At 33.9% G+C, this 24844-nt stretch overlaps 1 protein-coding gene and 2 non-coding genes across 4 annotated transcripts in view; all 3 read right to left on the bottom strand.

The window, feature by feature from the left end:
• Positions 1-6094: 6094 nt before the first annotated feature.
• Positions 6095-6166, bottom strand: TRNAQ-UUG (transfer RNA glutamine (anticodon UUG)). Its single transcript has one exon. It is a non-coding gene; the product is annotated as a tRNA-Gln (tRNA).
• A 1530-nt stretch (positions 6167-7696) lies between these two features.
• TRNAQ-UUG (transfer RNA glutamine (anticodon UUG)) lies at positions 7697-7768 on the bottom strand. Its single transcript has one exon. It is a non-coding gene; the product is annotated as a tRNA-Gln (tRNA).
• Positions 7769-14948: 7180 nt separating this feature from the next.
• Positions 14949-24844, bottom strand: part of sens-2 (senseless-2) — a 54006-nt gene continuing 44110 nt past the window's right edge. For both annotated transcript variants that reach the window (XM_053750084.1, XM_053750093.1), the window contains exons 5-6: positions 15501-15758; positions 14949-15116 (exon numbers count right to left, since the gene is read on the bottom strand). In XM_053750084.1, coding sequence (XP_053606059.1) covers positions 15037-15116; positions 15501-15758 — 338 coding nt within the window. In that variant the 3' untranslated portion in view covers positions 14949-15036. The remainder of the gene's footprint in view (positions 15117-15500; positions 15759-24844) is intronic.

Below are 24844 nucleotides of genomic sequence, written 5' to 3'. Positions count from 1 at the left end.
ACAATGTATTTACATTCGCGTTGGCATCTGTTCGAGTTCGGCGATAGTGTGAAGCCGGCTTTAAAGAGGTGAGACCCAAAGTCTACTTACTAACCGTGTGATCTATTTTGCATAAAAAATGGCTAAACCATCAAAAATAATTGTCTGTTTTTACAAGTTTTTATTTAGTTTCACCTGTCCCGTTGTCTGTATGTAATCAAATCTTGCAAGTTAGATTTCTCCTACTTCCAGTTGATTTACAGAGTTGAAATTTGCCACGTCGCTTCAGTTTCCATTACAATGCATTATTATGATAAGCATGACCTGATGGTGCAGTCCGGATTGGCTCCAAAAGAGTGAACTCCTCAATCGTTTACAGCACGGACATGGTTTTTTTTTTGTCAGGCGTTAAATGCCACAAGATGGCAAATAAAAGATTGTGGCAAAAATGACATTTGTGTAAAAAACATGTATTTTCTTAAACTGTACATAGACCATATCACAAAACGTTCCTAACGGTTTTTGTCGTTTAGTTTATTGAAATATACGGGATCTTTTATGTCATTTTTTACTACTGGACCCTTCATATTAAAGGCAAACAGATATCGTATATCACAAAAACTTTATGTACTCTTGAGAATCAAGGTAGGTAGAGCAGAAAATTATGCAAAGAGCTTTGATGGTCAACCCTAAAGGGTTTTACGATAGTATCAATATTTTATATGACATTACTCCGGTATAAAATCAATCATTTTTGTCGCAGCCTTATTTATATTCTGAGCGTGTTTTATATGCATACTAGGGTTGTCACACACCGATTATTTTATTCAGTTTCATTAGTATATTTGTTTCATGCGACATAAGTGGTTTTCTCATTATTATTAACTACGTGGTACTTTGGTTGTAAAAATTTGGAGCTGGCTCAATCTGTGCGATTTGTCCTAATTTATTTTTTATTTATTTATAAATGTGTTTTCCTTAAAGATTAATTCGAATCGTTAATTTATGAATAATATATATATGATAGAGAATTTTGCACCACTAGCAAGTTTAAATCGTGGGTAGTGTATATAAAGATTTTCCAATTTTGTCCAAAAATTACATCAATTAACACGAATAAGTTAGCCTTTTCCACTGAATTCGTCAAATATTTATTATTTTACAAATAATGTTTTAAAAACGGCGTACCAACCCTATCCTCGGAATGTGTGTGTAGTGTAAAAAGCGATTGACTGATATCGATATAGTAGTTCGTGAAGTGAATAGGGGGTGATGTGATGGTGATACGCGGATAAGGGTGCCGATTTGCATCCCCAGCGTTTTGCAGAATTAGATACGGAATATTTAGTACATATAGATCCTGTATCATATACCTGGTTTTTAGTAGGTGTAAAAAGATATTTATGTGTTATGTATTTTCCATAACAGTGTCATATAAACTAAACAATATAATTGTTTTATAGAAATGTCTTTTTAATACTTTTATTGTTGTCAAATAGATCATATTGAATTTAATAAGTGACAAAAAAATCATGTACGTGCAGTAAACCGTTAAGGAGTGGCCTCGTCGGGAGCCGTTCCTGGTCCGTTTCATAATCATCCAAACTAAACGTGTGTACAAAATTTCAGTTCGATCGGTTGAAGACATCTGCTTCAAAACTGAGTTACAAGATTCCAACCGAACATACATAGGAACATTGCATGTTAATTAAAAGCTTGTAAAAAAGACTTATAGTAAATAAGTTCTTTTAACACATTTATTTATTTATTGTGCAAATCCTAAAATGCTGGAAATTTTCGTAATAATCGAACCCATTTGTAATTTATCTGATTAAATTACATTGTCGAGTGAGATAATTTTGGATGGCAAGTTTGCACGTAAATCAAACGCGACACTTTTTACAGCGAGTGAAGCCGCGGCCAACAGCTAGTTGTCACATAAAATATTACGACATAACATCTATACTGATCGAATCATTTTTATATCGCACGGCGACGCCCAAGATGAAATAAATTTTATCGTCCTATCACTTAGTAGCAAATTGTTTCTCATAAATGTATCAAGGTTTGTCGTATAATATGGACGCATAAACCCTTTTTACTCTATTGCAGTAATCACATTGGATATTTACTTAATATGCCGCATGGTAAGATTAGGTGGCGTGTGGTCCCGCCCTAAAATAGGACCACGAATCCTAACATGGATGTCGCACGAGGCGACACTTGTATCAGCTGATACAAGAACACGCTGATAGGTAACAAAGGCATATTAGCATCCCTTAAGAGGGCTGACGTCACGTGGAAGTTAAATAAAAATTTGTAAAAATGTAATGAGCAGTGCAAGACAAAAATTTTTTTAAAATAAATGTCCTTTAGTACCCCTTGAGAATGATAAAAATATTATGATAGACAGTGCTGCTCATAGTCGTGCGTGTCTGTCGCGTCCTGGCACCTGTGTTTCTGTCTGAACGCGTCATTCTCAAAAACTACCGGGTTTTTGTACTGTATTCAACCAAAAGGAGATTCGTGAGGAAGGTTTGGTTAGTGTATAATTTACTAACTATTGTCCGCGGTTTCGCCTGTGTTAATTTCGTGCGTCCACTAATAACTTATTGTCAATATCTCGGATTCTAAGCAACGTATCGCGATGAAACCTATACCATATTATAAGTTAGACTATCACCTATACGGCAGTGGGAACCGCATCAAATTGTATCCATCAAATAGTAGTTTTTGCGTGATGCGCAAACAAACATACAGACGGAAAGAGCGAAAAACAAAAATTCTAAAAAAAAATTGGCTTCTGGCTTTGGCTTCTATTATACGTATTGCACTCCCGGAGTGCAGCACGTTTTTTTTTTCTTTAACATATATACGGACAGGACATAGCCCACTTATAGTTTTATATGTATAGATTATGTTTAAATACCCGAGCGAAGCGAGACGGGTTGCTAGTTTCACATGAGAAGAAGTTGTAGAAACAACCAATATTACTCGACATTCTATCACACGCACATTCTTCAATAACAATTCTATCAGGGGCGTATTGGGGCGTATTTGAATGCGCCGGAGCCGTAATTGATTCGTCGCCGGGCGCCGTTTGAATTTCAATTGAACGATTAAATTGATATAACCGAGGGAGGCGGTTGAGGTGTGCGCTCCTTTGTTTTAATCTGACGTGTCAATTTGTGAAAATCCACACATTAACTCATATAATATAAATGCGAACGTCTGTCTGTTTGCTTTCACGGCTAAACAGCTGTACATTCACACTAACATAATTCTTATAAATGCGAAAGTCTGTCTGTTCGGGTTTCACAGCTAAGCCGCTGTGCAGATTTCTATGAAATTTGTTATGCATGTAGTTAAAGATACCCGTTCAAACATTGGCTACTTTTTTGTTCAAAAATCAACCCCTTAATGAGTATGATAAAAGTAAGTCAAAATAAAAAATATATAATGTATTTAAAAATATACATAAGTTAACTTTTAGTCTTTTCCATCTTAATATTATGTAAATTGTAAGATTATGTCCCGGCAACAGGATATTATAATGGATCTCACCTCACCCGATTGGGATGGCAATGGCAGGCGTAACTCAATACGGAACTTGGACGCCCTTTGTTTAGTGTTAGGAATTACTTCATCGATATTACAAGTTACCAGTTTAAAAAAAAAATTAGATTTTTTTTAATGAGAACTATGAGTCAGATTGGCATACAAACTCATGTGACACGTGTAGGATTTAAACCTGGACCTTTCGATTCAGGCGATCTTAACAATTACACCACCACTTCATGATCATATTTACACGCGTGACATTATATATTATACGTTGAAGAATATTTCGAGGAAAACTATCTACATTTTAATATGCAGTTGTAGCTCTATCTATTTCCGGTGAAGGAAAACATCGTGAGGAAACCTGCACACTGGTTCATTGTTAACTTGTGTGTGAAATGAAGAAGGCAATGGCAAACCACTCCATTACTAATGCCAAGAAAGTTGTTATGTGTGTTTAATTCCACGTAATGACCACGACCCTCAGCCATGAGGAATACGACTATGAAGATGAAGAGCTCTATCTAGACGATTTACTACTGCGTAGTATTGTTTATTTATTTATATTAAAATATATTTTGCTATCTTTCGTGGCACGTATTTTTGCTATCTTTGGTGGTACAACTCATACCGGAATGCTGGATTTATTGTAAAACTAAATAACATTATAAGTATGTAATCATTGAAATTAAAACTAAGCCAATTCTTCCAACTCTATTGGGCGATATGAACATAGTGTAATGATTTTTATGACCCGTATGGAGAGAGATACTTCTTGTAATCGATATCGATAGATACATGTAAGTAGCATCACTTACCTCTTCGAAAACTCCCAAAAACTCTAACCGGATTCGACGTCTCAACTAGGCGACAGTTTTAAAGTACCGTCTCCCTAACTCGATTCCAATGCTTCTGAAACTCAAACGGCTCCCATCTTTATGTAAATTCAACCACCAACGTCTTTTCCTTAACGTAGGAAAATGGAACTGCAAAAGTTCTTATTAAATACGCGTACGCGCGCAGACACTAGCGCCATCGGTAACAGCGAAGATTGGTTTTCTGTTGAAGTTCCTAAAGACAGTTCATTTATTGGCATCGTGAGAGGTTTTTTAAATGTTCAAGTGAGATCCGTGTGTACTTAAGTTGATTTGTTAAGGCTTTTCGAAGGAAATTCACTTGGTGTGGCAATATTCAATGTCGTATTTTCTTTCCCGGGAATAAGGGATGGCGAATTGTACATGCATAATGTTGAGTTGAATATGTATGTATGTATGTAGGAATAGCAATCATTATTGTTGTATTCTGTGGACTTCAATATCTGTTTATTATATAGTAAAAAACAAATAAACGGCGTGTGTTCTCTTTGTACACAATCAAATTTTTGCATAAAAAATATTAGATTAGTATGGACATTTATTCGAAAATTTATAAAAGTAAGTTTTTTAAGGTCCATACTTTCATATTATTATTATTATTAAAAATGCGAAAGTAAAAAAATGTTAAAATTTATTGTGAACTAAGTATTATGTATAGTAGTGGTATGAATATAGTTCAAGACCTGAGGTTGAGGTTACTTTAAAAGAAATAAAAAGTTAAATAAAATATTCTAAGAATCAGCATTCAAAGGTATTTGTATAAAAATACATAGAATATTTAAATTAGTATCATAATATTAAAACTTCTAGATACAGTAGTCTTTTTGAGATCAAAAATCAATGGAACTGATGTTATTTTGAGTGAAATAAGAATTCCTATACGAACATCGTACTACCAAATTGATACTGTTTAAATTTTTTCAAAATTTAACTCTAGAATCATGGAGATAGGGTTAAAATTCGTATGTGCTTTATGTAAAGCAGTAGAGACAATATACAGGGGGTGACACGGCTCAATTTGAATAAATTTGATCGCGTCTGCGGCCATCGCTATCGGAAAGTGATACAGGGTGATGAAATTGCCCAGGACTACAGATTATCAAGCCTTCCATTTGAATTCGGTTTGTTTGAAACGGTTTCCGAATTTCGAACTTTCGATTAGACTGTTTTTAAATTTATTTTTTACATTTGCTTACTACTAACATTGTTTCTGGCCATAATAATTTTATTGTAAGTATATCTTGCGACGTGTGAAGATGGAAATGAATATGAATTTCCGACTAATAATAAATTGCAAAAAAATTAAACTATAAATATTAGAGAACATTAAAAAATATATAATATTGTAAAACTAATAACAAAACCCTCTTTTGTACTGCTGTCTTTCCGTGTGTTTTCTTTAAAGAGTTATTTGTAACAAATACCTATTTGATTGTCTTGCTTTATAAGTTGAGAAGCTAATCATCTAGAAACTTCGCATGTAGTCAGAAGCATTGATAAACGTTCATCTTAGAAAGAAGTACTGTTCGCGTAAACAATAACAAGCGAAGCCGGGCATCGGTTTTTTGCAATAACACTGTAATAAAAAATACGATAATTGGATCTTATCAGCAATCAAAACATACTTCAAAACAATTTTTTTTTCAGTTAATATCATCAAAGACTCACAAAAACAAACTAGGTTCCACCGAGATTTGAACTCGGATCGCTGGATTCAAAGTCCAGAGTGCTAACCATTACACCATGGAACCACGAAGACGCAATGTGAAATTTCCATTCGGTATCTCTATACCTCTCACTCGTGACGTCATTGGGTCACGATGCGCAAGAGGTCTTTTGAAGTGAAAGTCGATATCGGACCACGAGTTTACTTAATTCAAATATGCTAATTAAGTATTTGGTATAACGTAAGCAATGTTAATAGATAGTGTTATCACTAAATAACATTATAAGTACCTACATTAAATGATGATACAATATTACTAAATGCATAATTGTGATAAATATTTTTTTGTTATAAATAAATGATTTTCATGAAGAGTACACCGTAAGGAACGGTCATTGCCCCAATGTTATGATGGCTAAAGATAAAAAATCAGTGGTATGATTGTCGCCAGCCTTTTGGGCACTAATTCACACGAACAAATTTCTTCCTTTTAACTTTGAACTACTAAGCATAAAAATATGGTAGAGCGTGCCTGTAAAATTTATTGGGCTAGCCGCGCCCCGGGGCTTCGCTCCCGTAGGAATTTCTGGATAAAACGTACCCTATGTGTTATTCCAGGTTATTTTCTACCCGTATATCAAATTTCATAACAATCGGTCCAGTAGATAATGCATGAAGAGGTAACAAACAAACTTACTTTCGCATTTATAATATTAGTTGGGATTGGGATATGTCACAACCATGATTTTAAATTGTGATGGGTTAATATAGGCTGGGCCTTCCTTTTTTCCTGCCTTTCTAAGGTTCTGTGCTAGTCTCATCCAACACTTCCCCGTGACCTAATCAATGTCATCTCACCAGCGTGATGGTGATTCTAATCCGTTAAACATAAGCAAACAGAGAAAAGACATAAGCGATTTTATCTTTCCTCTAAAAGAAAAAAGCAATTGAAAGAAAATTATCACGTTCTCAATAATAATTTGTAACTGCCAATTTCATAAATCCATAGGGCGGTAGCGAGGGCCTAAATCTTCAATCTCGCGGGGCCGCGCAATCATCGCGCGAATCAATTATTCACAATACTGATTGCGTCCGAGACGCACGTGAATTATATATGAGTGGCGATTCTGTACAGGGCCGTATTTGGGGACAATAGTTTTATTGTTGTAACTAATAAATTCAATCTCCTAATATATAAAATTCTAGTGTCACAGTTTTAGTTAAGTACCTTAAATTTTATATGTACATTCAGTAGATCTGAAAATAGGTTGTATTTTTATACCCTTATGTAATTAGGGTGGTCCACCCGAGCGAAGCCGGGATGGACCACTAATATATAGAATATAAAAATGTACTGATTTTGCTTGTAACATTTATTGAACAATCATGTTCTGCGTCTATTTTGAAACTTGTCTTCTAATTTATTGTTAACTTTTTTATTAATTTTATTTATTCTTTGATTAATTACCCCTGTTTTTATTTACAATTATCATACTAGATAGATTAACAAAAAAAATGTCATGGGAATACCCAAAGACTTAACTTATTTAGGCACTTACGTCAGGTTTCAACTTCTTAGGCAAACAAATAATGTTATATTCAAAATAAAATTTCAAGGTTCCACCGAGATTTGAACTCGGATCGCTGGATTCAAAGTCCAGAGTGCTAACCATTACACCATGGAACCGATGAGTAACGGTCTTTAAAAAGAAATCTTTTTACTTTCATTACGTAAGTACCTGTTTGAACAAGTGATTGGCTGTTTGGTCACACCCGTCTATAAACCGTAGTTAATAGTCTCCAATTTATGACAACACAAACAATGCTCTTGCGTCATGTTATCAGCTTTTTAAATACAACTATGTAATAAAATTATTTATAGGGGTTGTAGCAAGTCTTCAATGTTCAAAAATAAAATTTAATGACTGTTAGAACTATAATATAGTATGCAACACAACAGGAGTAGAACGAAACAGTACAATTATTATTGCACTGTAATCGCCGTTATTACATTTCGCACTGGTAAATAAGAATAAATGTAAGAACTAAGCACACAGGTTATTACATAGTTAAATACCTACATGACATTGTAATATTATTTCAAATTTAAAATCAATACTACTACTTCATACTATGCCTGTTTGTTCAATGAAGGTTTCGAGGGAAAGATTTGGCGCTCTTTTTTTTTTTTAATTATGAACTTTTACATTCGATTTATTTACGGCCATTTGATATAAATTTTGAACAATGATGGTTTAGACTTATTTTTGAGAGATGAAAACTTGTAGATTTTTATTTATATAGCCAGTTTATGTGTCCCACAGTTGGGCTTCTTTTTTGTCTTCTATTAATTTCTGTCTCGGCCCTTTTGTTACTACTAACCACGTTGATATAAATAAAATGTAAATTTCTATAATTTTATTTAATTTAAACAAAATTTTCATCAACGCTATATCCTGCATTGCCAAACAAAGATTATTTTACATTATGATTTCAATCAAAGTCCCATTATAAAGACCTGAATTATCATAATCGAATACCTCCCTGTGTCGCGTGCAAACAGGCGTTTATCAACCAGTGAGTTCCCCGAGGATCTTGCATCTAAATCCTTTTGTTGTATTTTCCTTTAGAGTTGATATAAAGGAAACTTACCTTTATCTTTTCTTCTTCTTTGCGTGTCGATGGCAAATCTACAAACGCTCTGATACTAAATAATGAATTATTTAATTATGAAAATTGGAATGTCAAGAAATAAAAAGTATTAAACTAACTTTACTTTCAAGTAGGAAGGGGATTAGATATTAGTTTATTTAATTTGTTCAACATTCGAAACTACCATTTATCCGAACTAAAAAAATCTGTAGTAGATAATTATCTAATACTTTTTTTTTTTCGATAGATAGGCTACTAACGTAATCAATCTCCAAATGGTGGCCTGGAAGAAATTGCTCTCAGCAATAAAGCCGCCTTTTGCGCGTATAATTTAATTTTTAAATTTGTAACTTAATTTTTAAATATGTTGTACCTATATACAGGGTTACTCCTCCTAAAGACTAAGTTGTCTTTAGGAAGTTTTGCGTTTCCAGTTGATTTAAAAGTTGCTTGTTTTGATGTACCCAAGTGGGTATACCCAAAATAAGGAACTTTTAACGTATGACTTTTCGCGATTCGTAGTTTTTTTTTTTTACAGTTAAGATGTGTAAAACACATCTTAACTCTATGTAAGAGCCAAGCAACACGAGCCAGTCAGTAGCGTTATTAGCGGAATCGAACATAGAGTTAACTTTTTATGGAAACGACATTACAGTAGAATAAAAGATGTTAGTCTCTGCACCTTATGCGCCTTTGGAAGGATATGGGTTAAATACCAGTAACCCTGTATACGTATTAGGTAAAAGGTATTGTACCTTTTATTAAAAATATGTGAAAACTATAGGTTAAATGCAATTACTCATTTTATATTATATTACTAGCTGATTTATATTATTTTTTGTAATAAATTAATAGTATTTTAGTAAAAATGAGTTAGCAGTAAAACACTCTAATAAGAGAAGAAATTAATATTACAGGTTTTTTCTTTTGACCGTACTGCAGTACGGTCAACAAGAAAACCTTGATTCATTTCCTCGTGTCGTCCCCAACAATACCCTAGTCCCTCCCTGTAGTGCGTGCTAACAGGCGTTTAGCGCCCAAGTCCGTCCCTGGAGGAAGCGCCTTCCCGCTCTGCTTCCAAATCTAATGTTTTGCCAGTCCGGCCCGTAATCAAATAAGACTTACCTTCTACATTTTTTATACTGGATTACTTTGAAAAAATTTAACACAAGTCTGCTGTATCTCTGTGTAAATAATAAAAAAATATTTCTGAAAAATCCATCATTGTTAGTTATATTTACTTACATAACTCTGATGTTAGTGACAAAATAATATTACACAAAATACTCACACAATTTGACGACCAAGTTTTCGCTCATAGTGATAATCTCTGGCTCTCATATCCTTTGTATACTATATACCAACTACCTACTGGAATAGTGGACCGATTTTGATTACCATAATAGGAAGGGCAGTTTTAATTTTTTTTTTAAATTAAACCATTATATAAAACTAAATTTTATAATGGTTGAATGGTTAATGGTTAAAATAATCGTAATATTGAATTTATGTCGAATAAACATACCTTTTGTTGCGAACCTTGCGAACATATTACCACGTTGTGACGTCACTTCTACGTGTCATTTACTATGGAGCGTTGGGACGAGTTCTTGATTTCATTTTGTTTTTGTCATATCTTTGAAGGCATTGTCATTAGTACAATATTTTTTTCACTGGTGTTTCTATTATAAGGGCCTTCAAATTGATAACTAGCCTATTCATTTGCGATTCCATTTATTTCTTCATGATCTATTCTTACTGTAATATCTGTGATAAATACATGCACTTAATTCACGTAACATTCCAAAGGAAACCCTTTAAAATCGTAAAGAGAACCCTACATTTGATACAATTAATCCTGATTGGACAGTGTGTGTTCTTCTGTGTTTGCGCAGTTATGATCGATGGCTCATTACCGTAATAGCTATCAGATCTAATCCATTCCCTGTCAGTAAACAGCTCTTTACAATCATGCTGATTGGCGGGAAAAACTAGAACTAAAACATACAACAAGGAAGTCAAGTTTAGTAGTTACTAAACTTGACTTCCTTGCCGTATGTTTTTCATTCAAATTTGTACATTGTATATTTTTTGAAAATTTAACATAAATCACGTAACAGGATATTACGTCCACCCATTCGGCGTGGGAGAAAGAGACAACATGTGGACATCAGGAACGTGCTACGACCATGGAACTACTAGGTACTCCGTACAACGAAGTACTTATTAAATCCATGGCTACGACATTTTGTGTTGCGTGGGAGACCCTCTGATTGATCTCTGCAAAACGTCAAAATGTCATCCAGGTATGTATGATGTATAATGTTAATTCAGTAATTCAATTACAAATCGACTATTATGTTTAATTATACAAATAATAGAAATGTTACACTTATGTGCGACCTAATCTAAATACATTCCTGTTCTAGTACAAGCCTCAGTTGCACCAGTCAACAAGAGTGAACTTTTATCAAGGAATACATTCTTAATTCTTTTTAATATAACTGGCCAATGACTTATGAAGAAAAGGATCATTAAAACCCATATTTTTTTTCCCAATCACTATCAAGGAGGCTATTATGAAACATAGAAGCGTCGACTCATTCTCTCCTATTTTTACACGACGCGATACGACACGATAAGCGCAAAAGACAGCATGTCGTCACTTTAATAAAATGTTACGAATTTGTATGTTTCGTGGTAGACCTACATATTAACATTACTTATCAATTCAGATTTTGATGTCACGAACATTATACTTACGATGAAACAGTAACCTCGAATCCATTTAAACTCGACACCCCATAGCCGAGGGCCCAAGAATTATGCTAATACAGAGATGATCTTAATTCGATTCATCCATTACCTTCTAAGAGGCATTGCGATTTTAGACGAGTTGCTTAGCGATGCTCAAGTTACATTGTGTCAGGTTTGAAGCTAAAATAAGGTTAGTATAAATTTGCAGTTGAAGAACCTTTAAACCTCATATAAAACCAGAAAGTGTGATCAATAACAATTAAGTACTTAATTTGGTTGATAGCTATAACAAGCTTTTAGGCGTAGGTATCCATCAAGGTTTACCAATATAACTGGTTGAATGCGATCTGAATTCAGCTGTTTCCTGTAAATTATGTTTTTTCCAGTTACTATTGGCACCATAGATAAAAGCCGTAAAGAAATTGGCTCGCTTAATTTTTTTTATTATTAAAAGCTTTTTATTTAACTTGCAATGTATGTACTCGTATGTATGTTCAGGTGGAATCTTGTTACTCAATTTTGATGCAGATATCTTCAACCGATTGAGCTGAAATTTTGTATACACGTTTAGTTTGGATGATAATACACGATAACCTGTGTGACGTCATTCTAAATCCAATATGGCGGACTATCCAAGCTGGCGGAATAGTTATTTTTAATGCATTTCTACAATATGGGTATCAAATGAAAGGGCTTGTTGAGAGTAACTCGAAAAACAATGTGATGTCATTCTAAATCCAATATGGCGGAACATCCAAGATGGCAGAAAGGTTATTTTTTATGTACTTCTACAATATGGGTATCAAAAGTAAGGACTTGTTGAGAGTAACTCGAAAAATAATGTGACGGCATTCTAAATCCAATATGGCGGAACATTCAAGATGGCGGAGTAGTTATTTTTTATGCACATCTACAATATAATCAAATTAAAGGGCTTGTTGAGAGTAAGTCGAAAAATAATGTGACGTCATTCTATTTCTATAGATTTAGAAACCTAGTCAGTGTTAACTAAAAATTAAAAAATAAATGAAAAGAAGTAAGCACCTATAAGTATTTTACTCAATTAAATAGGTTACTGAGACAAAAGGTAAACAAAAAAGAAACGAGAAATTGACAAAAGGCAAACATTTATGTAAGCGACATGACTCCATAAAATAACAACAAAAAATTTAACATTAACAGAAAGTAAGAACAAAATTAACAAAGGAATAACGAGAAATAATGATTTTTTGTACCTTTTGTCTCAGTCCAAGATGAATACGATATAGTTTATTTACACTAGTAAACCTCACGACAAGCTTTTATGATCATATAAATTGTATATAATAAGGTTAGTTAAGTTGATAGTTAAAATTTTAAAGGAAAATTTTATTTTCTTCCTTTTGGAGCATTTAAATAAAAGCTTTTCTTATAAAAGGTTTTTTCCTTTTAATTTCTTATTTCTACTTTCTTTTTTCTAGATTACATTAAGAAAGCACTTTTTAACTTGACCCTTTTGCCACGACCAAACGAAAATGTTTAAAATTGGAATACCACCGATGTTTTGTCTCTTTTTGTTGGACAACTGAATTAAATAAAAGAAAAGACCGTGTTTGTTTATCATCATTTATTTGAAGTGACATTTATATAATAATATAACTGGTAATTACGACATAGGATTGCACGTTTGATTCGATTACATATTTTATACATTATTTACATAATATAATATTGAATGAACAATTATAACCGTATGACAAGAAAATCATGAAATATTTATACAATTATAGTTACTGTATCGGAAATGTCCTAAAAATTTTTCTACATTTTTGGAAACTAATCTTAGCGTAATAATATTTTAGAATAGACTATAAAATCACATTTTTAAATAAGCTATTCTATCAATAAATGTCTTTTGTCATGAAATAAAAAAATAAAAAAAAGATAAATAAAATTTGAAAACCATAGACTTTAAACCATTTATGACTGGATTGATGAAATAACTAGTATATTTATATAATCGCTATTTAGGTATATTTACAAGTAATTCTAATATTCTATGCGTCTTTGGCATGAAGGATTCCACATAATATGGCACTAGCATAATCAAACAACTTGAAATTTCAATTTAAATGGTATGGTAAAGGCTGCCTTTTTCCCTTTGAGGTACGGAACCCTAAAATTAGCAGGCAGGTGTCGCATAAAGCACCTGCCTGCCACTCGAAATAAAGCGTACTATTCACAACTCGTGTGTCTGCGACCCTCGACTAATCGTCTCGAGTCGTAACATACATCCTCATTAGAATCTGTGACATTCATTTCTCGGTGAACAATGTACTATTATTTAGCATGTTTAGTACTTATTAGTAAGATCATAGATAGGTTTACGCCCTGTATTTTCCCATTTTATTTAATTTTAGGATTCGATATTTTAGGATTCGTCCGTTTTAAAATTTAAAATTGGTTGACTGTACAGAATGGCACCGCTCACAATATTTTTAAATGTTAAAATATCAGATGACATAAAAATAGACAACACTTTTTACAATATAAAATAAGCTATGTATTTACAATCAAAGCTAATAAAAACTTCACTTGTGCTACATAGATATGTAATGTAATTGGGAGTATTTGTATTAAATGAATGGTCATAGGTAACTAGGTGCATATATTTAAAGGAATGAAACATATGGAATTATGTCCTATCTACAGCAAAATGTGTTATATTTGTACTTTAAAACTTATAAAAATAAACTTAAAATTATTAATTTGGTCAAAATATTTGGAATGACGTTATCAGTCCATTAAAATATGGGAATATCGCTGTAAGCTCAGTACTAAAATACAAAAATAAAATATGATTTTGATATGGAGTACTTATATACCTAGATTAAAACATTTATTTCCAGGAAAAATAATAACTTACTATAATAAGTCAGGTTTAGAAAAATTATTATACACGACGAATCGTAATCGAGCAATGACTATATTTAGTGTCTTTGCTATGGTTAAAAAGAACGAATTAAAAAAAAAAAAAACGTTTTTTTTTGTACTGACAATCTGGTGACCTATAAATACTTTAACGTTGCAGACTTCAATTTTAATCTAACAATATTTTACAATTTCACAAAATGAGATCAAAAACTCACATCCAAAAGCGTCATAATTCAAAATCTGCATTCTTTTCAACTTTAACCGACTTGGTGAAAGAACTTATAACTATTTTTGGTAGAGATGCTGTTAGTTCTGATTTTTACAATCCACTGGTAAACATACTAATTCAACGACCTCTTGAACGTAAACGTAAAACTAAGATCGTTAGAAATTGACATTTGAGACAAAAAAAAAATTTAAATTAATGTCAAATAACACAATTTCCAGTTCGAGACAACACTTAGTTCCAATGCCTCTCGATTGAAATTTATCAAGTAAAATGATTCCTTAGAGGTCGTCGTTTGAAAATATACATTTTTATTAGGTACGATATTTATAACTACTATTGATCCGAAGAAACCGAAGACATTTGAGGCCTTAGCGCCAGTTTGCGGGCGCGAAGGCTGTTGTGCTTCAAGAGGGGAGGGCTTGGAGGGGGGGCACGGAGGTGCTCATGTGCGCTGATCTAAAGTCGTGATGTGGCGGACGTAGGTCTGGGGACAAAAAAAAACAAATTATGTTTCTTACAAAAAAAAACACAAGCTTTTATTGTCACTGAAGGGATCTTGTTGATTTCAAGGTGTAACAGAAAATCATCATTAAACCGTTGATGTGTTTGGATCTTAGGAGCCGATCCTGGGCGCTTCTTCAGGTTGTGCTTATTATAATATAGTTGTTGTAGATACTGTAGCGGATATTTTACTAATTTCCAGAAGTAGGTACAAAATTAGATTAAAAATAATCGATCCAGGGACGGACTCAGATCAAGATCCATTGCGAATTCTTAATTTAAATTATAAATAACTATTTTTTATATTTTAATAACTTTAAAAACTATGCAAAATGTTTTAAAATCATGAATTTTGCAGACCACTTACCTATTCTATGTTCAGGGAGTGAGTGCATCTCAGGCGCGTGCATCTGCACATCATGAGGCTGCATATGAGGCTGAGTGGGCCTCAAGTCGGCGTGCTGCGTCTCCCTATGTCTTCGAAGGTCCACCTTCCGTTGGAACGCACGTCCACAGAGTTCACACGCGAAGGGCTTGAACCCTGTGTGTTTGCGGGAGTGTGTTATGAGGTTGGAGCTCTGACTGAACGCTTTGCCGCAAACCTGGCACTTGTGCGGCTTCTCGCCTGTGGACAATACGAGAAGAGCATGTAGAATTACATTTAAAGTCTTAAGATTAAAAGTCCTAATGTGTCACATAATTTGTTGTTATTAAAAGTATATTTTAAATTGTAAAAAGGGAACTTTAAAAAATATTTATATTGATCATAACAGTACATAAAAAGTTTAGGTGCATCGTCTGCCAAATTATGAACGTTGACGATATAAAATGTCACAATACTACGTACTCAAGGAAAACGCGATGAGAATTTGCTTTCGAAATAAGGAAAAAGGAAATTGTTACAACTGTACTTAAATGTATTCGTATGTAATTTTCCTTATATGGCACGGGTAAGATTCGAATCTACGACCTTCCATTCCCAGGCGGGCGTCTTAACCATTACACCACCACCGCTACAACACTGATTGGTTAACGCAAAAGGAACTGAAGATTCCGAGGTACTACTATTACTAATCTACTTACCTATTGATTCAACGACTATAACACGGATTAAGGAAATTATTGTATCAATTTGTATATTAATCTGACTAGTATAGTTTTAATTGACCACCACTTGCTACCAGTGAAGGAAAACATCGTGAGGAAACCTGCACTATGGTTGATTATCAACTTGTGTTCGAAATGGAGAAGGCAACAGCAAACAACTCCATTAATAGTGCCAAGAAAGTTATGTGTGTTGTTTCATTCCACGTAATGACTACGATCCTCAGCCATAAGGAATACGACTATGAAGAAAGAATCTCTAGGGCTAACCCTCAATGTAGTTTTTGACGGACAGGTGAATTTACCCTGTCTCGAGCTCGACCTTTTAAGGAAAGGGTCTGTCGACATTTTTGTAGGGTATCTACCTCTATATTAGTCACGTACGGGTATGTGTATACTGAAATTAGGAAAGGAGTTTTTGAAAAGACAAAAACACAAGTCCAACTAATTCGTGAGGATGTGTGTATGTATGTATGTTTGTTTGTTATTTTTTCACGCAAAATCGATTGTTATGAAATTTGATAAACGGCTAGAATATAACCTGGAATAACACATAGGCTACTTTTTATTTCGAAATTATAAATTATGGTTGTCAAAAGTTTTTGTCTACTACAGCTGTGTCAATGCCTAACTGATCTGCCTTTTCTACTGATATATTATAAGTCATTGTAATCAACACCCATAAAATTACGAAGCAGGGAAAATTTACTCCAAAATACTGGAAAGAGAGAATCGCTACCCTAAGCCCTGTCCAAGCCATCCACCCACCCAACCCATCCATGTAGGTACATTAATATATGTCTGCGTAATCTCTGCGAAGCCCATTTCAGATTCTACGCGCGATCTCGCTGGCCTTACAAAAATTTATAGTTTGTCTGACGTCCCGATTCCTCTATATTAAAAGTTTATTGCGCTCTGATTCCGGTCCTGGAATTTAATAACTTCTTTATCAGCACGCCTTTTGTTTGTATTGTTGTAAGCTATTTTCATTATTGAAAAATTGTTGTGTTATTAATAGGTGTATTAAGCATTATATATGTCAGATAATGATTTTTATTTATCTTATGCGTTTAGCGGTCGAATAAGGCAGCTTATACTACTATTATATAACAATGGTTGGGTAATATTTTTTAATTGAAATAATGGTAGCTATTTGCTGTCTTTAAACAATACTATCTACTTACTCTATCTAAACATGGTTATAATGTTTAATAAGGATATATCTATTCATATACTATTTGACCATACTTATAATATTACTAGCTGTGCCCCGGGTCTGCGCTCCCGTGAGAATTTCGGGATAAATAGTACCCTATGTGTTATTGCCAGGTTAAATTCTACCCTTGTACCAAATTTCACAACAATTGGTCCAATAGATTTTGCGTGAAAGAGTAACAAACATACATGCATACATACAAACATCCTCACAAACTTTCGCATTTATAATATTTAGTAGTATAACGAATCACACACGGTGAGAGATACATACATACAAGATGTCGTTCGTTAATCAATCTAAATATTATACTAGTCTTATTCGGAAAAGTTAGATGAACGACCTACGTAAACGACTGAATAGAATTTATGTAACAGCTGTAACCAATACGGAGTAGGTGCGAGGTAGGCGATTACAAATCACGGCAGAGCCGAATTTAGGTATAGCATTTCGAAAAAGGGCCGCAGAGTCCGTCAATCAAGGGGACTGGCGACTTCATTAGTGCGAGAGGGAGCGTCAACGAACCTCTCTTTCCATCATCAGTGTCGCGTCGCAAGAGCAATTTATATCCGTCGTGCCATTGGGCAGTGATTGCGGCGGCTCCTCCCCACGTCGCGTAGCAACGGGTGGGGGGGCACCCCACTCTGCCTCCCCTCCCCCCGTTTTATGGATCGCAATTTTCCTTTGAATTGGAAATCAGAGTACGCCGCGAGGCTCGCTCGTTAGCTATCTCCATCTTCAGGATACTTCTGACGTTACAGATTTTTCCAGAAAGATGTTCCCTTTGTGGGCAAATTGTGATGTTTGCTTTCCCCGGTTACTTAATGGTTACGTACGCGGGGTGAATGCATGAGCGTTTGAATACTTTCAGGAAGACGAAATGATTGTCGAAAATTCTGTATAGGAGGGTTGTGAAAGAAGTCAGAGTTACAGGTACGATTATGCCAAATTATATTGTTCTTTACAATAATCTGATACCTATTCTAAATAAGTTTCATGTTAATGAGGAATGTCGATATGTGGAGACATATTTTATTACCTAAAATTTTGACTATCATCATATCTAGTTAAAATTTGTAAAAAATCTTAAAAATTTGGAATACTAAACATTTTGTCGGATTTTAATTAGATTTTTGCGACTGAAAATTACCAAAGCCTCTACAAGATTAGGGTTCCAGAAATCTCATCCGAGACGCGTTTACAGAGTAATTACGTAATATACAGATCCGACAGGGACGGAGTTTAATGATTGTTCTACAGTTTGTAAATACAGGAAGTTGCGTTGGTCTTGTTAAACAATGTCCTTTTCAGAATAGATGCTCATTGAATTAACAACTTTATTAAATTATCTTTCTAATATTCATTTGGCTGACTCTTCTTAAATTTGTTTTCATGTTTTCTCTCTTTCTTAAATATTTATTGAAAAGTACAAAGTTGATATCAGTTTTCAATCATCACTTAAAATTATTTGTAGAATTTAGCAGTTTTTTAATTTCTCTATACAACAATTCTGTATCGAGTTTTAATTATTATTGATCAAAATGGAATGTTAATGCGATAAAAATTAATTTGGAACGAAACAGATTTAGAATCAAAAAGATCTTAAACTCGGCAAACTTTCATAAACTTGGAAATGTTAAATCCGTTTGAAGTAACACCTCTGCGTAAAATCTGCAAGGGGCTCTTAACAGTGTAATTATGGCGGGGCACTGCGCTGGGGAGACATTTAATTGTTTTCTCCCTCTTGAATGAATTGGATCGTCTATGAATTATTGATTCTCTGACAGGAGTGGCAGGCTTAGTTCTATCGGTGTCAATTTCCTGAAGTTGTTGATGAGTTGCATGTTTCTCTCTTTCTCTCTTATCTGAGCGTTTTTCCGGTAGCTTCCTTATCCGTTGAGCGTCGAGGCCAACGGGCCGCTTTCCTACTTTTCGCTCTCACGATCCCTAGTTGTCAGACCATGGGCATTGATGTGCATATTGTTCTTGACTACGATGTTAGTTTTGAGTTATGCAACTCAATGCAACAAGATATAAATCTAGTTAATCAAGTTACTATTATTACAAGAATTTATTTAGGGTAATTAATTTCGTTTTGTTATGAATTACAGAAATTACCATACATTTAATACATATTTTCGTAAACTGTTATTAATAATAGTTTGGTTCTAATAGATTTATTTATTCATTTACAAAATATATAATTTGCTACATGATTGATTTACGAAGTGAAATAAAAATAGGTAGCTACAACCTGTCTTCTATGGTTTCACAGAACAGAACGAATATTTTTTGTAGAATGGTTTTTGTTGCAATCACAAAAGAAGACGGAATCCATTGAGAACTGTTGGATGTGATTGAAGCTTGATTTTGGGATTAGCATATCATTTTTCATTACGGATTTTCTTTGATCTCTAAAAGAAAATTTCATTTTTTCGGAACAATAAATCAAGACGTAATCATCTTTCATCACTCTGAAAGATGGCACGTAAGTTTCGTTATATTACAAGAGGCAGAATTTGCTAAGAACAGCTTATAAACATCCACAACAAGCAACTAAACTCAGTGTTTAGTTATTTTCGTTTAATCATTTATACATAGCCTAAAGGAATCTGACATGAGTACTATTTGTATACAGAAGTGAAAATTCAGCTATAGTTTTATCGTCAGCGAATATGCAGGTTTCTTTACCACGTTCGTCCATCGGAAGGACAAGTGGTGGTCTATGAAAACTATCTAATTCAAATTTTTATTTTATTCCTATCTAAGGAATAAAATAAGAGAAAAAAATTCATTTTACGAAAGACACAGTAATAATATTGAACATAAAACTTGAAAATTTGAATATCTAATAACTTGAGTCCGATTAGTCCGTACTCGAGGCGTAGTGGGATTCGAACCTGGAACCTTTCAATCGCCTTATATAGTATAGACAATGGATAAATAATAGTACCTATACTCGTATACCTAACTCACAAATCCATCATTCTTCTAATACCATAATTTGGGCGTCTAATTTAAAGGTCTTCATAATTTTTCTCATCTCGTTTTACTCGCAATAACTCTAAACTGCGCACTTACGAGTTATGGATTATAAACTAGTAACTGAGAGCTTTCACAGATTTTAACGGCGCAGTAACTGTTACTTATCGCCATTCCTTTTTGTAGCTTACGACTGCTTTGTACTTCCCCTTTACTAACTAAAAAAATCAACTGACTGGAACGAGCTATATTAGCTACGATAGCTATATGTAAAGTGAAACAGGTATAACCTTAGAGTTTTAATTCTCGCAGTAGTTAAAATATAATATGAGACAACATAAGTATAAGTTTACATATTTTGTTAGAATGGAACACCAATCATAATTGCGACCATATGTACCAGCTCTGTATACTTTGACTAATCTATGTTTCGAAAAATGACCGAATAATTTTCTAGCCTTGTTCAATTTGGGTCCGTCCATTAGGATCTCATTGTTATATTTGTCTCATTGTTTGACGACCTCGGTGGCGCAGTGGTAAAGTGCTTACCTCTGAACCGAGAGGTCGAGTTCGATCCCCGGTGGGGTCATGATGAAAATAATCTTTTTCTGATTGGCCCGGGTTTGGATGTTTATCTATATATGTATTTGTTATAAAATATAGTATCGTTGAATTAGTATACCATAACACAAGTGGAGAACTTACTTTGGGGCTAACTCAATCTGTGTAATTTGTCCTAATATATTTCTTTATTTATACGCTTAGAACCGGGACGCTTACATGTCCCATAGAAAAAAAATCTATATTTCGATGCGAGAGCGTTTCAACCGAGAACATATAAGAATGAGAGAATAATGGCCACCTTTCTACATTTATTTTATCTTGTAAAATCGATAAAGACGTCTACAAGACATAAACATAGACGTATATCTAGACGTAAAGTATTAAGTCCGCGGGTTGTGATTGAACGCGTCCTGGTGAGCTATAACCGTAAATCCCGTGTATCCGGAAAACCCGGATAACCGGCACAGGGCCGGATTTGTTTAGTTTTATGAGCCTTGAATTTATCGGGTGAGGATTGCGAGATTGGAGATCAAGGATTTAAATATTATCGATCCTCAGTTTTATTTCTTTCGTTATGCGTATTGGTTGAAATTGTAGATTTGTTTCACCATTGAATGGAGGTGATGTAGTCAAACTGACTAATTAATCACATGTATTACAGGATCAAATTAGTTACAATTCTAGATTACCCTATTCAGCACAATCAAGTATCCGTAAGCATTCTCCAAATTAATTATTGTCCAACATACATCTCATTGTTTCAGTTCTTAAAACTATATTATAGTGTAGTGCTTATGCGACTACTGGACAAGCGACTTGAATAAAATTTTACACTAGCAATAAAATATTCGATAAGAAAGAAAGAAAATTATTTAAACCAGTGGTAATTTTAAATTTTTGAAATTACGTATAATAAAATAATACTTAATCATATCCAAATATGCAATATCCATAAGCAATCCCACAGAGATGATTCGATTACGCCGAAATCATTATAGTCCATTATCGAGCACTAAACGCGAGATTCGCTATAAAACAGACATTAATATAATTTAATTATTACGCGCCCAAATCCGGCCCTGGCTAGATCATCTGCACAGTCTCACAGCCGGATTTTTATGGGAACGTACTTTAGGCACTGCTGAATTAAATATATGATGCTCCCAACTTAAAGTGCTTCGCTGGCAAGATTTCACGATATATAGCGTAGGCTTTTGTGGCGGTATTCGTAGCAGGTAATGGTGGTGTGATTTTTCATATGCCAATTTCAAATTCTAGTTGTTACTTTTTTATTTTCTTTATTTAAATATTTTGTTTATTTAAAACTTTATTTAGTTAAATACGGAATGGAACAAAAAACTAGTGAGGTATATAATGGTTATAAACACAAAATAAGTAATGTATTTTAGCCAGCAATATTGTTAATTTTTTACACGACTTAAAGTAAAAGTGAGCAAAAATATAGTATAATATATAAATGAGGGAAATAAAAATAAAAAAACAATAAAGGCATGTTTAAATCATAAGATAATCTAATAGTATAAGCACAGGGAAATAGGAAATCATGTTGCCGGGAAGGTCTATAACAATAATTTAAGGGACTATTTGGGCCAGTTAATAATTCACGAGTTATAAAAAACGCAGGACTGAATTTGGGGGTTCGTAAATTTGGCTTGCATTTGCTTGGCCGTTAATGTATTCAGGTTTGAAGGAAGAAGGCAGGTTGGTAATATTCTTTTTATTTAATAAATTTTGTGAAACAGATTAATTAGAAATAACTTAATATTGCCGAGAAGTATTTTTTATTTACTTTTTTATTTTTGCATAATGATTATGTACTCTCATTTATGTTATTACGGTCGTATATTATTCAGTTTCACAATATATTTCACTAATAGATAGAAATCCCAGGTCAATCATTTTTCATATTGACCTGATCGGGGTTCGAACCCGCGACCTCCAGTGTAGCAATGCTAACCGACCAGAGGTCGTCTAAATGTTTAAGAAAAATCATTAACACCCAAAATAATCTAAAATCGTGTAAACCCAAAGTGGTGTACAGCGATAATAGGCAGCACTTAGATGAGCGCAGGTGCAAGATTAAAAGTGCACGTGCAAGGAAGTGCAAACTTGTCCGGTGCATCGTTGTTTAGGTTATAATACGGCGTCGGGAATTTACTGTGGTCATTATTCAGCCTTTTTAAATTTATACGGCTGCGTAATATTGGAGGACATTATTTTTAGGTTTTGTGATGTCGTCACGAATGATATTGAAATTGGAATTGAAACATCATTTATTCAAACATGTAGTAGGTCTGACTACTAAGGATGCCAAAGACAAGTGAAGGAGGAAAAGTGATAATGGATCCTAAACTTCAATGCTCTGAGGTGGTGCTTCCACTGAGACACACTTTTCCCGGCTCAAAGGCTTAATAAGACATGAATCATATCCGATACCAGTTATGTTAGTTATATTTAACACACAAAAAAGAAAACATGCTTTTTCTTTTTAATTACGGAATTGAATAATTTATCCACTTCATGAATTTGACATTAAAAAATAAAATATTCAAATGAATATATAAAATGTTCAAATGAAAGTTATCAATTAATATATATATTACATTTTTACACAAATATATCCTACTAATATTATAAATGCGAAAGTTTGTGAGGATGTTTGTTGGTTGAAATAATTTCACGCATAATTTACCGGAGTGATTGTTATTAAATTTGGTACTCCTACTAACGTAGTGTATAACCTGGAATAACACATAAGGTACTTTTACCCGAAATTCCTACGAGACCGAAGCCCCGGAGCGCAGCTAGTTTATTAATATAAGACTGATGATTTTTTCTACAATGGTATATTCGTAGCTATTATGTCGTAGCAAATACTTCATAGCATCAATGTTCGTAGCACAATGAAACGTAACGTAAAGTAAAACTCTGAAGTTTGTTTGAAGTAAATTGCTATAGAAAAAATGAGCTTCAAATTCAACCATGCAAAACTCGTTCAACACCCTACACGAAAATCACCCACGTATATATACGACGTACGTATAATATCCACAAATCCACACTGAGACGCCGGCGTGATTACCGAGGTCCGTAGTGAAGTGCGGATTTTCCCGAGAATCCCGGTTTACGATCCACGTCCTCCCCCCGACCCCCTGCGGGAGGGATGACCATGTCTATATATTATATGCGGGATTTACGAATACTATTCAAAAGTCTTGGTTTCTTTCGATGTCGTCAAGAATTTTATGCTTGCCTATGTTGAAGTGGATATTGCAGGGCTTCGGCGTTTTGAGAAAGTTAGAGAAGGCATTTAGAGGAAGGAAGGGGACTAAGGAAGTAATGACCAGAAGAGAGTGGCTTCTGTGGTTATGAAACTGATGGAAACTTTATTGTCCTCTTTGCAAATAAAAAAAACACTGTTTTTTTTAAAGCTGGTATGCTCGGTCTCCGGCTCCAATCAACTTTGACATTAACTAATCAACTTTGCGTTGTTCTGTGCAGGTTAAAGTTATAAACGTAACGTTATAATTATCTGAAACCGAGACTTACTTTTAAGTGATTTTTACAGGATTACACCACATATTTTTGAGAAATGACGAAATGACGTACTTAAAAATATATTAATAGGTGAATACTGAAAAATGCCACAATGTTAAGCAAAATTTACAGTGTGTCAATCCAATTATTACAATAGAGAAATCCAATATGACAGAATCTAGTAAATTTTGATTGAGTTAACAAACCTCTGTGACGAGTATAAACACTGAACGTTTCAATCTCTCGTCCTATACGTACAGTCAACATTAAACTTGTCGAAAAAACGG

This window comes from Plodia interpunctella, chromosome 1 (assembly GCF_027563975.2).
Source record: "Plodia interpunctella isolate USDA-ARS_2022_Savannah chromosome 1, ilPloInte3.2, whole genome shotgun sequence".
Taxonomy (NCBI): domain Eukaryota; kingdom Metazoa; phylum Arthropoda; class Insecta; order Lepidoptera; family Pyralidae; genus Plodia; species Plodia interpunctella.
The sequence above is the reverse complement of the archived record's forward strand: the minus strand, read 5'-3'. Positions and strand labels throughout refer to the sequence as shown.